This window comes from Cherax quadricarinatus, chromosome 5, assembly GCF_038502225.1.
Source record: "Cherax quadricarinatus isolate ZL_2023a chromosome 5, ASM3850222v1, whole genome shotgun sequence".
In the NCBI taxonomy this organism is placed as follows: domain Eukaryota; kingdom Metazoa; phylum Arthropoda; class Malacostraca; order Decapoda; family Parastacidae; genus Cherax; species Cherax quadricarinatus.
Window position 1 is genome coordinate 56,794,856 of NC_091296.1, and position 13,781 is coordinate 56,808,636.

Genomic DNA, 13,781 nt, shown 5'->3' on the forward strand with positions numbered 1-13,781 from the left:
AACCATTTGTTTCCATTCACTCCTATCTAACATGCTCACTCACGCTTGCTGAAAGTCAAATCCCCTCACCCACAAAACTTACTTTACCCCCTCCCTCCAATCTCTTTGGTGCTGAGCTGTACCCCGCCATCCTTCCCCTACAGATTTATAAGCTCTCCAAGTCATTCTACTTTGTTCCATTCTCTCTAAATGACCAAACCATCTCAACAGCCCCTTTATCCCTCCGACTAATACTTCTAGTAACTCCACACCTCCTCCTAATTTCCACACTACGAATTCTCTGCATAATATTTACACCACACATTGCCTTTAGACAAGACATCTCCATTGCCTCCAGCCTCCTCCTTGCTGCAGCATTTACAACCCAAGCTTCACACCTATATAAGAGTGTTGGTACCTCCATGGATAATGCTTTTTTGTCTCCATCGATACCTCAACACACCACTCACCTTTTTTCCTTCATCAATTCTATGGTTAACTTCATCCTTCAAAAACCCATCCTCTGACAATTCAACTCCCAAATATCTGAAAACATTCACTTTTTCCATACTCCCTCCCTCCAATGTGATATCCAATTTTTCTTTACCTAAATCGTTTGATACCCTCGTTACCTTACTCTTATCTATGTTCACTTTCAACTTTCTACCTTCACACACCCTATCACTGTTATTATTGTACTGTTTTCATGGGAAGCACTAACTCCACAGTAGTTATACAACACCAAGAGGATGGCAGGTGTAATCACTCAGGTTTGACTCAGGGAAAAGGAGGTGACTCCAGTTCCTTGGACCAGACCCCTTCATCAACATCAAAGCACCTCCATTCATACCCTCTGAAGAGACCACTTGTTAAACTAGTACTGTGAAACATGTTGATCACCACTTGACCTTACTATCTTGCCTAATTATTCACCTGGCCTTGACTGTGCTTTCTTCCTGCCTACCAACACTTCACAGGCAATGACCCCTACATAAACATATGGTTTAAATCTGATAAGCCGCTGAAGGTTAAACATTACCTGAAAGTCAACACAGTGTTTCTATCTGCAAAAGATGAGTTTTTTTATGGATGGGTAATTCATGAATTCCAGAAACCTGTCACAGATAACAGGCACGAGGACATATTAAACGGTACAAAACTTAAGGTTTGGAAATCCAGTTACAAGGAACTCACAGGTTTGGAGGAAGTGCAATACAAGCTTTCCATATCAATGATGTTCTGAACTCACCTAAGCAGATGCATTGTCAAAGTAATGACAAACCATGGGGAGCATGCACTATCTTCATGTAACAGCAATATATCCCGTAGTGTGTGACTTAATAACTCCTGCACCAGTACATCTCTTCCTTCCCATTTTAACTCTCCAATATGTTTAACTGAAATAAATTCAGACATTAAAACAAAATAATATTAAGGTATATGTTTCCTCACAAAACAGCCCACAATACCAAACCAGAAGAAAATACGAATTCTGAATTTTCGCTTGTTCAGAAAAGTCTAAATTTCAGTTCATTCTCAACATAAAATTTAAAAATCCAAATTTTGGAGAATTCCCAAAACTACCCCAACGAGAAAGCTGAATAAGAGATATACGTACAATATATTACTATATACTGTATAGGTGTTACAGACAAAAACATCTGTATCTACATACAGAAGCTAATTTTATAAATTTGTACACAATATTAAGAACTCATAAAACATAAGGAGCAAGAAACTTACATGCAGAATCACCCACATAAGCTTTACACAGAGTCAATAGCAAGGTAAATCTATTATTACAGTGTTCTTCTATCCTATATAAATGTTCTTGTATCATATAGGATACAAGAACACTTATCACAGTACCATAGTGAACAAAAAAAAAAAAAGATTTGCCATAATAGTCTACCAATCACTAAAAAAAGAACAGCTAGTGAAAAAATTGTGATGAACAGCCAACCAAACTCTCAGAATATGGAAACTTTTTTTTTCAACCAACCAGCCGTATCCCACCGAGGCAGGGCGGCCCAAAAAGAAAAACAAAAGTTTCTCTTTAACTTCAGTAATGTATACTTAATTGTGGTTGAAGGGGTCGAGACTCAGCTCCTCGCCCCGCCTCTTCACTGACCACTACTGGGTCCTCCCTCTCCCTGCTCCATGAGCTTTATCATTCCTCGTTTTAAAACTATGTATGGTTCCTGCCTCCACTACATCGCTTGCCAGACTGTTCCACTTCAAAACAACTCTGTGGCTGAAGAAATACTTCCTAACATCCCTTTGACTCATCTGAGTCTTGACCTTCCAATTGTGACCCCTTGTTTCTGTGTCCCATCTCTGGAACATCCTGTGTATGTGTATATACACACACACACACACACACACTGTGAAGGCTTACTCAGCCCTGTAACACCTTCAGTCAGTATTACCAAGGCTGGCTCCTCCTCAGGAAAATTAATGAATAGAAAAAGAAATAATAACAGACAATGATAAACACTTTATTATTTAGAAACGGAAAATGTAAAACAATAAAACATGAATGGGTATCCTAATTGAAAGAAAAATGAAAAATGAAATGAAAAAAATTACATTTGAACTCAACGCTAATATAGGTATATCGTGGTAATGGGGTGTCAGGTGTTGGTGACACTGCGTGTTGTTGAAATCGTAGCCGTTGCTGATGTGGGGGGGGGGGTAGCAGGTGTTGGTGACCACCACCGGCTCGTTCTTCACAGAGTATAGCCGTGAGTAATTACTTCAGATGACAGGAAAACAGGTTCGTTACCGCTGCTATGATGAGGGGTTAGGTCCTGTGTTGGCTTACATAACAGGTAAGTAGATTAAACATGGGACGTCTCAGGACGTTAGTCCGTCTCCTTCTATTCTTCTTGTTGGTTGGCAGGTGACCCTCTCTGTCATTCCAAGCTGTAAAGAGAGACGGATTACCCACTGCTTAAGAAATCACTCTCCATGATAAGTACAATACCTAAAAGATGTGGTGATTATTAAAACATTTAACAGATAAAGACTGAAAGGACTCAGTTAATTATTGGTCAAAAGTGAAGCTTTCAACCAATAAGTCCACTAAAATATGATCAGGCGTGTACTTACAGAAGTGTTGGGAGCTGTGAGTCGAGTGATTTACTGTTTGACCGGAGTCCCACACGTCACCTTTTGGGGGGGGGGGAAGAGGGAGGGGAAGGGATAGCGGGAGCTAGACTGACCCTACCTTAACAAGCAGCCAGCAATCAAACTATCACTTTCGGGGAGGGGAAAAAGGGGGGTGGGGGGGTATAGCGGGAGCTGGACTTACCCTACCTTAACAAGTAGCCGGCAATGAAACTATTGTTACTATATACTCCCTCGCTACTCCTATCTATTGAACTTTTCCCTCACACTCCCCCATACCAAGACTTATAGTCAAGGAGTATAAGAAGAATAGGTGAGGAAAAAGTTCTAACATGTGGAAGTTGCGTAAGGCAACAAATCTTCTACTGACTGTCACGACTTAACCAGTCAGAGAAATAATTGGATGAACCATTGATATACACAATATGGAACTTAAAAGCCTGGAGTGCCAATGTCCACCTCAAGAGGCAATTGTTGGTTCCCTTAAAAGTTTCTAGGTATATCAAAGGTTTGTGGTCCGTTTCTAAAATGAATTCTTTTCCCAGTAAATAAAATTTAAGCTTGGAGATACCCCACACAAGAGCCAAACATTCCTTTTCTATGGTGGAGTATCTCGTTTCTGCAGGAGGGAAGTTTTAGATTTAATAAATATACAGGATTTAAGAGTGTGTGTATTTTGTGCAGTAAGCACCTGACACCTATTGCAAGAACTATACTTCTTTGTAACCTGAGAGTACATGCTTGGCCAAAAATAAGTGTGCTTGAGTTTATGCCACGTCTTACGATGGGCCAAGTGTTCGGTCATTGGCAAATCATGAGCCATTTGAAGAACAGTCTCTTGGCATGGTTTAGGAACAACAAGTAGGGAATAATCTATCACTGAAGAATGAGATTTAAAGACCGACTTATATAAGATACCATTAATATATTCAAACTTATGAGATACGTATCTCCCATGGATAACTTTGTTGTTAAAAGCTTGATTATGACAATCCCGAAGTGAAGGGCAATTGTGCTGTATACTGACAAAGTCATCCTTGGACATAAAATCTGGGAAAATAAAAGGACTCACGGTTGGAGAAGAGGAGGTAGGAGAAACCGGGGTTATGGTCTGAGCCCTAGTCAAGACATTGAGAGTGCCGGAGGCAATACCCTTACTTTCACCTGACGAGTGGACAGGTGATCCTGCTACCTCGCTATCGAGAGCAGTATCATCTGTTTCCACCCCCAAATGAACAGTACGAGACAATGCAGCTTCCGGTGCAGAATTGTTAAGAGGATTATTTAACTTGCAAGGAAGAGGAGCTGGAAAACTTAGATCCACGGGTGGTGACAAAAGATCCGCCTCTGAAGGAAGAACGGCACCTTTAATGTTACCCACTATTATAGAACAAGTAATTGGGGCTAGTACCGCATTAGTCCAACGGGTGAAACATTTAGTTTTCAAGTAACAACGTATTGTAGGGAAGGTATTTTCACGACCTAAGTAATCTGAAAGAATAGAGGACACACGAGAGGTTTTAAAGTAAGGGAACAGTTTGTCCGAAATTACGATGCACGTACATCCAGTGTCACGTAATATATCTGAGACTTTTATACCATTAACTGCTCCTGAACAGAAGGGTGCTTGGTCATTACCATCAACAAAACATCTACCAACTTTCTCTATTTTCTTGGAAGGACAATCTGGACGTTTATGTTCGATACCACCATACTGATGACAGGTTGGTATAATAGCTGGTGACTTTGCTTCTACTGTAGGCTTCTTAATCTTTGGTTCAGGTGAACCATTGCCCTTAAGGTTCGATCCCTTTAGATCTTTATAGGAATTGTGAGCCTCAGCATACAAGTCAGCAACCTCAGCAACTTCCTCAGCTTTAATCAGGTTACGTTCTCTAATGAATGTTCTTATCTGGTGGGGAAGAGCTGTCAGGAACTGGTCAGCAACCATGAAGTCTCTAAGAGATTCATAACTGTGATCAATTCCTGAACTCTCTATCCAAAAGTCGAGCAAACGAAAGTGTGTTACCTGTAACTGCTGAAAGTTCTGGCCAGGCTGTAAGGTGGCATACCTGAAATCTTTCCTGTAAGAATTAGTGGTTTTTTGATATGCTTTAAGGATTGCTTTCTTCAGTAGATTATAATTACATATATCCTGCAACAAAGTTGCATAGATATTCAAGGCTGTACCAGAAAATAACATTCCTAACCTGGTAGCCCAGGTGTCAGCAGGCCATTCACAGAGGGTAGCAGTATTTTCAAACCTGATAATGTATGAAGTAATGTCATCACCCTCTGTGAAGGGAGGTAAATTAGGTGTTGGAATATGTGCACTAGCTGCATGATGTTCAAGTACTCCTTCCTCTAATTGGTGTTGTGTCAAAGTTAACTTTTTATTCTCTAATTCAAGGCGAGATTTTTCGAGCTCGCGATCCTTTTCTCTCTCTATTAACTCATGTTCTCTAGCTTTTCCCTCACATTCTCTAGCTTTTTTCTCACGTTCTCTATCCTTTGCTCTTTCCTCAAGTTCTCTTAATTTAACTTGTTCCTCACGTACTCTAGCTCTTTCTTCAAGATCAAGCCTATCACGCTCCTTTTTGTCTTCTCTTTCTCTTTCTAACTGTCTTTCTTGGATTTCTCTCTCAATTCTCTCTCTCTCCTTTTTCTCCTGTCTTTCAAGGTTCTCTTTCTCCTTTTTCTCTTCTCTTTCGATTCTCTCTCTCTCCTTTTCTTCTTCTCTTTCGATTCTCTCTCTCTCCTTTTCTTCTTCTCTTCCCCTTTCTGTCTTTCTTCTCTCTCAATTCTCTCTCTTTCAAGTCTTTCCTGGATCTTAGCACTAATGAAAGATTCTAAATTTTTCCCTGTTATTCCTAACTTACTTCCAGCGTTCATCCAAAACTGGTATTCCTCCATACTTGCAAGAATAACTTAAACTATCAGGGGAAATTAAATGGGTATCAAAGAAAACGGAGGGTTCAATTCCTGCTCCGCTCAAACTGTAAATAAACCAGAGGGCTCGATCCCTACTTCAATTAAACAATATGTATTAATTAAAAGGAAGGGTTCTATGCCGGCTCCGAGCAAACAGTAAGTAGAATGGGGTCACTTGACCATCCAATCTTCTCACGAACAAATCAAGTGTGTCCTATGACAGTTCCCTTGATAAAATAAAGAGCTCAATGAAACAAATTGTCACTGGAAAATCTCGGGTCCCTAGAGTCTAATCCTCCAAAGTGTTTCAAGCTCGAAAAGGTGGCAGAATTAAATATTAAATCCTGCCTGACTTGACTTACAATAAATTGAGACTATAACAATCACCAAATCTTTTAAATACCTGTACCATAGTCCTACCATAGAGAATGATTACTCATGGCTGGTGATAACCGTCTGTGGTATGCGGCGTTGAAGTTCCAATGGTAGATTCAAGATGGAATTGAAGCTTGATTCAGTAGAGTTGATCCTGGCAGGGTCGCCACTTGTGAAGGCTTATTCAGCCCTGTAACAACTTCAGTCAATATTACCAAAGCTGGCTCCTCCTCAGGAAAATTAATGAATAGAAAAAGAAATAATAACAGACAATGATAAACACTTTATTATTTAGAAACAGAAAATGTAAAACAATAAAACATGGATGGGTATCCTAATTGAAAGAAAAATGAAAAAAATTACATTTGAACTCAACGCTAATATAGGTATATCGTGGTAATGGGGTGTCAGGTGTTGGTGACACTGCGTGTTGTTAAAATCGTAGCCGCTGCTGATGTGGGGGGGGGGGTAGCAGGTGTTAGTGACCACCACCGGCTCGTTCTTCACAGAGTATAGCCGTGAGTAATTACTTCAGATGACAGGAAAACAGGTTCGTTACCACTGCTATGATGAGGGGTTAGGTCCTGTGTTGGCTTACATAACAGGTAAGTAGATTAAACATGGGACATCTCAGGACATTAATCCGTCTCCTTCTATTCTTCTCGTTGGTTGGCAGGTGACCCTCTCTGTCATTCCAAGCTGTAAAGAGAGACGGATTACTCACTGCTTAAGAAATCACTCTCCATGATAAGTACAATACCTAAAAGATGTGGTGATTATTAAAACATTTAACAGATAAAGACTGAAAGGACTAAGTTAATTATTGGTCAAAAGTGAAGCTTTCAACCAATAAGTCCACTAAAATATGATCAGGCATGTACTTACAGAAGTGTTGGGAGCTGTGAGTCGAGTGATTTACTGTTTGACCGGAGCCCCACACGTCACCTTTCGGGGGGGGGGAAGAGGGAGGGGAAGGGATAGCGGGAGCTAGACTGACCCTACCTTAACAAGCAGCCGGCAATCAAACTATCACTTTCAGGGAGGGGGAAAAGGGGGGGGGGGAATAGCGGGAGCCGGACTTACCCTACCTTAACAAGTAGCCAGCAATGAAACTATTGTTACTATATACTCCCTCGCTACTCCTATCTATTGAACTTTTCCCTCACACACACACACACGCGCACACACACACACACACAGAAGAGCTCATGCATGCAGGGCAAAGCTCCTGATCATGGGTGACTTTAACCACAAGGAGATCGATTGGGAGAACTTGGACCCACATGGGGGCCAAGATACATGGAGGGCTAAGATGATGGAGGTGGTACTGGAAAACTTCATGTGCCAACACGTAAGGGACACTACAAGGGAGAGAGGAGAGGATGAACCAGCAAGGCTGGACTTAGTATTCACCTTGAGTAGTGCAGATATCGAGGACATCACATATGAAAGACCCCTTGGGGCCAGTGACCATGTGGTTTTAAGCTTCAAATACACAGTAGAGCTACAAGTGGAGGGAGAAGCAGGAAGGCCAGGACGAATGAAGCCAAACTACAAGAAAGGGGACTACACAGGAATGAGGAACTACCTGAACGGGGTTCAGTGGGACAGAGAACTGGCAGGGAAGCCAGTTAATGAGATGATGGAATATGTAGCAACAAAATGCAAGGAGGCTGAGGAGAGGTTTGTACCCAAGGGTAACAGGAATAATGAAAAAGCCAGGATGAGCCCATGGTTTACCCAAAGGTGCAGGGAGGCAAAAACCAAGTGTGCTAGGGAATGGAAGAAATATAGAAGGCAAAGGACCCAGGAGAATAAGGAGAACAGTCGTAGAGCCAGAAACGAATATGCACAGATAAGAAGGGAGGCCCAAAGACAATATGAAAATGACATAGCAGCGAAAGCCAAATCTGACTCGAAACTGTTGTACAGCCACATCAGGAGGAAAACAACAGTCAAGGACCAGGTAATCAGGCTAAGGAAGGAAGGAGGAGAGACAACAAGAAATGACCGTGAAGTATGTGAGGAACTCAACAAGAGATTCAAAGAAGTGTTCACAGAGGAGACAGAAGGAGCTCCAGAAAGACGGAGAGGTGGGGCACACCACCATGTGCTGGACACAGTGCACACAACCGAGGAAGAAGTGAAGAGGCTTCTGAGTGAGCTAGATACATCAAAGGCAATGGGGCCAGATAACATCTCCCCATGGGTATTGAGAGAGGGAGCAGAGGCGCTATGTGTACCCCTAACAACAATATTCAATACATCTATCGAAACAGGGAGATTGCCTGAGGCATGGAAGACAGCAAATGTAGTCCCAATCTTTAAAAAAGGAGACAGACATGAAGCATTAAACTACAGACCAGTGTCACTGACATGTATAGTGTGCAAAATCATGGAGAAGATTATCAGAAGAGTGGTGGAACACCTAGAAAGGAACGATCTCATCAACAGCAGCCAACATGGTTTCTGGGACGGGAAATCCTGTGTCACAAACCTACTGGAGTTCTATGACATGGTGACAGCAGTAAGACAAGAGAGAGAGGGGTGGGTGGATTGCATTTTCTTGGACTGCAAGAAGGCGTTTGACACAGTTCCACACAAGAGATTGGTGCAAAAACTGGAGGACCAAGCAGGGATAACAGGGAAGGCACTACAATGGATCAGGGAATACTTGTCAGGAAGACAGCAGCGAGTCATGGTACGTGGCGAGGTGTCAGAGTGGGCACCTGTGACCAGCGGGGTCCCGCAGGGGTCAGTCCTAGGACCAGTGCTGTTTCTGGTATTTGTGAACGACATGACGGAAGGAATAGACTCTGAGGTGTCCCTGTTTGCAGATGACGTGAAGTTGATGAGAAGAATTCACTCGATCGAAGACCAGGCAGAACTACAAAGGGATCTGGACAGACTGCAGACCTGGTCCAGCAATTGGCTCCTGAAGTTCAATCCCACCAAGTGCAAAGTCATGAAGATTGGGGAAGGGCAAAGAAGACCGCAGACAGAGTACAGTCTAGGGGGCCAGAGACTACAAACCTCACTCAAGGAAAAAGATCTTGGGGTGAGTATAACACCAGGCACATCTCCTGAAGCGCACATCAACCAAATAACTGCTGCAGCATATGGGCGCCTAGCAAACCTCAGAACAGCATTCCGACATCTTAATAAGGAATCATTCAGGACCCTGTACACCGTGTACGTTAGGCCCATATTGGAGTATGAGGCACCAGTTTGGAACCCACACCTAGCCAAGCACGTGAAGAAACTAGAGAAAGTGCAAAGGTTTGCAACAAGACTAGTCCCAGAGCTAAGAGGTATGTCCTACGAGGAGAGGTTAAGGGAAATCAACCTGACGACACAGGAGGACAGGAGAGATAGGGGGGACATGATAACGACATACAAAATACTGAAAGGAATTGACAAGGTGGACAAAGACAGGATGTTCCAGAGATTGGACACAGTAACAAGGGGACACAGTTGGAAGCTGAAGACACAGATGAATCACAGGGATGTTAGGAAGTATTTCTTCAGCCACAGAGTAGCCAGTAAGTGGAATAGTTTGGGAAGCGATGTAGTGGAGGCAGGATCCATACATAGCTTTAAGCAGAGGTATGATAAAGCTCACGGCTCAGGGAGAGTGACCTAGTAGCGATCAGTGAAGAGGCGGGGCCAGGAGCTCGGACTCGACCCCCGCAACCTCAACTAGGTGAGTACAACAAGGTGAGTACTCACTCACACGCTCACTCACACGCTCACTCACACACTCGCTCACACACTCGCTCACATACTTACACACACACTCACACACACACTCACTCACACACTCACACACTCACACACACACTCACTCACACACTTTGAGTTTTCTTCTATTTTCTTACTAGTTCTTGTTCTTAAACGTTCACTGGTATTCGTGAGGTGGACTGTGACTGCTGCTAAAATTTTTGTGGCTTATACCAATGGTTACCACTTGATTTTGTTATGAATCACTTGTTGTCTCATCACACTATAAGGAGGATAATAGAAACTAAAGGAAATGCAGAAGAGAAGTTGATAATACCAACTGGAGCCCCTGGGGAGTTCAGGGTATGGAGAAAGAAGAGCTCACGCTGAAGCGCTCCTCTATATTCCTGATGCCGACGGAACACCTTCAGTGCCACCTCCTCTCCTGTAGCACAGTCTACACCATCATAAACTTCACAGCATCTGCTGAAGAAAAGACTGATGCAGAGCAGTTTTCTGTTGTGACAAGTGTGTTCTGTTCAAAGCTTTATTAAATTTCTACCAAGTGAATTCAGGGACAGCATTAGGTCTAGAAAAAGCTAATATTTAAATGTTCCCTACTAGCTATGGCTGCTACAGTAGGCTTAATGCTATGTCTGGATTATAGCTCTGTTGAAGTCATCTGAAATTCTATAAGGATAAAAAAGTATAAGTGTTAGGAATTTTATTTTGTTTTATGAAGCAATATAAAGTTTAAATATACTGTATCTGTAAAGCCCAACATACACTAGTTTACCTGGAGAGGGTTTCGAGGGTCAACGCTCCCGTGGCTGGGTCTAAGACCAGGCCTCATGGTGGATCAGGGTCTGATCACCTGGCTGTTACTGCTGGCTGCACGCAAACTGACATACGAACCACAGCCCGGTTGGTCAGGTACTGATTTTAGGTGCCTCTCCAGTGCCTTCTTGAAGACAGCCAGGAGTCTATTGGTAATCCCCCTTATGTATGCTGGGAGGCAGTTGAACAGTCTTGGGCCCCGGACACTTATTGTGTTGTCTCTCAATGTACTCATGGTGCCTCTGCTTTTCATCGGGGGAATGTTGCATCTCCTGCCGAGTCGTTTGCTTTCATAGGGAGTGATTTTCGCGTGCAGGTTTGGTACCAATCCCTCCAGGACCTTCCAGGGTATACAGATCAAGGACCTTCAACCGTTCCCAGTAATTTAGGTGCCTTATTGTACTTATGTGTGCCATGAAAGTTCTTCGTACGCTCTCCAGGTCTGCAATGTCTCCAGCCTTGACGGGGCTGTTAGTGAACAGCAGTATTCCAGCCTAGAGAGAACAAGCGATTTGAAGAGGATGATCATGGGCTTGGCGTCCCTAGTTTTGAAGGCTCTCATTATCCATCATATCATTTTCCTAGCAGATGAGGTAGATACATTGTTGTGGTCTTTGAAGGCGAGATCCTCTGACATTATCACTCCCAGGTCCTTCACATTTCTTTTTTGCTTTATTGTATGGTTACAGTTTGTCATATACCCTGATACATTTTTAATTTCCTCAAGTTTTCCATATTTGAGTAGTTGAAATTTCTCCTCGTTGAACTTCATATTGTTATGAGTGGCCCATTTGAAGATTTGGTTGATGTTCGCTTGGAGTCTTGCGGTGTCTTCGATGGAGGTCACAGCCATGGCAATCCGAGTGTCATCCGCAAAGGAAGACACGGAGCTATGGATTACATCTCTGTCTATGTCCGAAATGAGGATGAGGAATAGAATGGGAGCGAGTACTGTGCCTTGTGGTACAGAGCTTTTCACCGTGGCTGCCTGGGACTTTACTCTGTTTACTATTACTCTTTGTATTCTAGAAAGTTATTGATCCGGAAAGTTATTGATCCATCTACCAATGTATTTTGCATTTACTATTAATGACATGAAGTAATTAATAACCATGCAGTTAGGCTTACATTATGTACTGTAACTCTGTTCTGTACTATTTATAGTCTCATCCATATTATCAAATGCATTAATATTTTATGTTTTTTACATAAGGTAAAAATTTAATAAACACAATAACTACCCTTGGCTCCTAGTTATACCAAAACTATATTATGCATAAGAGCCTAAACAAAGTTTCTACTCCTATTACTTAACTTAGTGAACACTTTAGTATGGAAGCATGTCTGTCTAGTGTTTACCAGAAGTAGGTTAAAGCTTTCACCTCTCCATATACTAAATGATCCTTAGGATTTAATAATAATTCATAAACCATAATAATCCTACTTTTATCCCATTCTTTCAGTTTATTCAGTTTCTGAAATTATTAGTTATGCTAAATCACAGGCAAGGTTTATGCAAAACATTAACATATTTTAAATGACAAGAGTATTTATATGTTTTAACATTTTAAAGCAATTAAATTACCTGTGAAGAAGACAATCAAGAAAAATCACTCACACACAAAAATATTTGTTCATGGAAGAAGAAATACATTAAAAATATACATAGACGAAGGCAGCAGTGAATAAAGTGAAAGGATGGGACAGTAGAATTATCATAATTTATGTGAAGCATTAAACCCATGAGGGTCATTCAGCAGGTGTGAAGGCTTCAACCTGTTAGTCATGAATTAAGTTAATAAAAGTACACATATATCATGTATGGTTAAGTTCACACCTGCCAATTGCAATGCCATTCCGAACTTTGAATATACCAAATGGAGCCACCAACTCTATTCCTGTTGGCAGTTCCCGAAACTGTAGCACATTAGCCACACTCATTGTCCACAATGCCCTGCAAAAAGCGTATTAAATATATTACAAGCACTAAACTTTAAAAATTACAGAACACTATAACCTAAATGCAAATTGTATTTAGTTTTCTTACAAAGTTAATTTTACAGGCTCAAAGCTGTTAACCTGCCTCAGTTCATTTCATAATCCTACCCTAGGATGCAACCAGTAACAGTCAACTAACCTCTATGTATTTGATGCTAGGTGATCAGAGCAACAACTGTAAGGAGGCTTCCCTGTACATCTTACCAAGCCTGGAAACTGAACCTAGGTCCTTTGTGTTGCAACCCATATATGTACTGTACTTCTAAGCTATCAAATCAACAACGCTAAAACAACATAAAACAGTTTTACTTTCTTAAAAGTAGTAAACATATAGAACATTTAGCCTACCAATACTTATCAACTGAATCATACTGTATCTGAAAGCCAGGACGGACTGGCTTCCAAGCTCACCTCTAGTTATGGTGAGCATGAAAGATGAAATAGAGTAAGCATAGAGTCTGTGAGAGGAGTATCACTAGGAAGGGGGGGGGGAAGAAAAAGAAAAAGAAAAAAAAAAGAGAGAGAGAGAGAGAGAGAGAGAGAGAGAGAGAGAGAGAGAGAGAGAGAAAGAAAGAGAGAGAAAGAGAGAGAAAGAGAGAGAAAGAGAGAAAGAGAAAGAGAAAGAGAGAGAAAGAGAGAGAAAGAGAGAGAAAGAGAGAGAAAGAGAAAGAGAGAGAAAGAAAGAAAGAAAGAAAGAAAGAGAGAAAGAGAGAGAGAGAGAGAGAGAGAGAGAGAGAGAGAGAGAGAGAGAGAGAGAGAGAGAGAGAGAGAGAGAGAGAGAGAGAGAGAGAGAGAGAGAGAATGAGAGAGAG

The 13,781-nt window shown here is 41.7% G+C and overlaps 1 protein-coding gene across 6 annotated transcripts in view; it reads right to left on the reverse strand.

Moving 5' to 3' along the window:
- LOC128684718 (serine/threonine-protein kinase Kist) overlaps nucleotides 1-13,781 on the reverse strand; it is a 42,893-nt gene that overhangs the window by 21,824 nt on the left and 7,288 nt on the right. For 2 of the 6 annotated variants that reach the window (XM_070102476.1, XM_070102467.1), the window contains exons 3-5: nucleotides 12,809-12,925; nucleotides 10,472-10,620; nucleotides 1,229-1,376 (exon numbers count right to left, since the gene is read on the reverse strand). In XM_070102476.1, the coding sequence (XP_069958577.1) occupies nucleotides 1,229-1,376; nucleotides 10,472-10,620; nucleotides 12,809-12,912 (401 nt within the window). In that variant the 5' untranslated portion in view covers nucleotides 12,913-12,925. Of the gene's footprint in view, nucleotides 1-1,228; nucleotides 1,377-1,894; nucleotides 7,114-10,471; nucleotides 10,621-12,808; nucleotides 12,926-13,781 lie in introns of those variants that run through there. The other 4 variants (XM_070102459.1, XM_070102452.1, XM_070102483.1 and 1 more) reach the window with 3 other exon arrangements.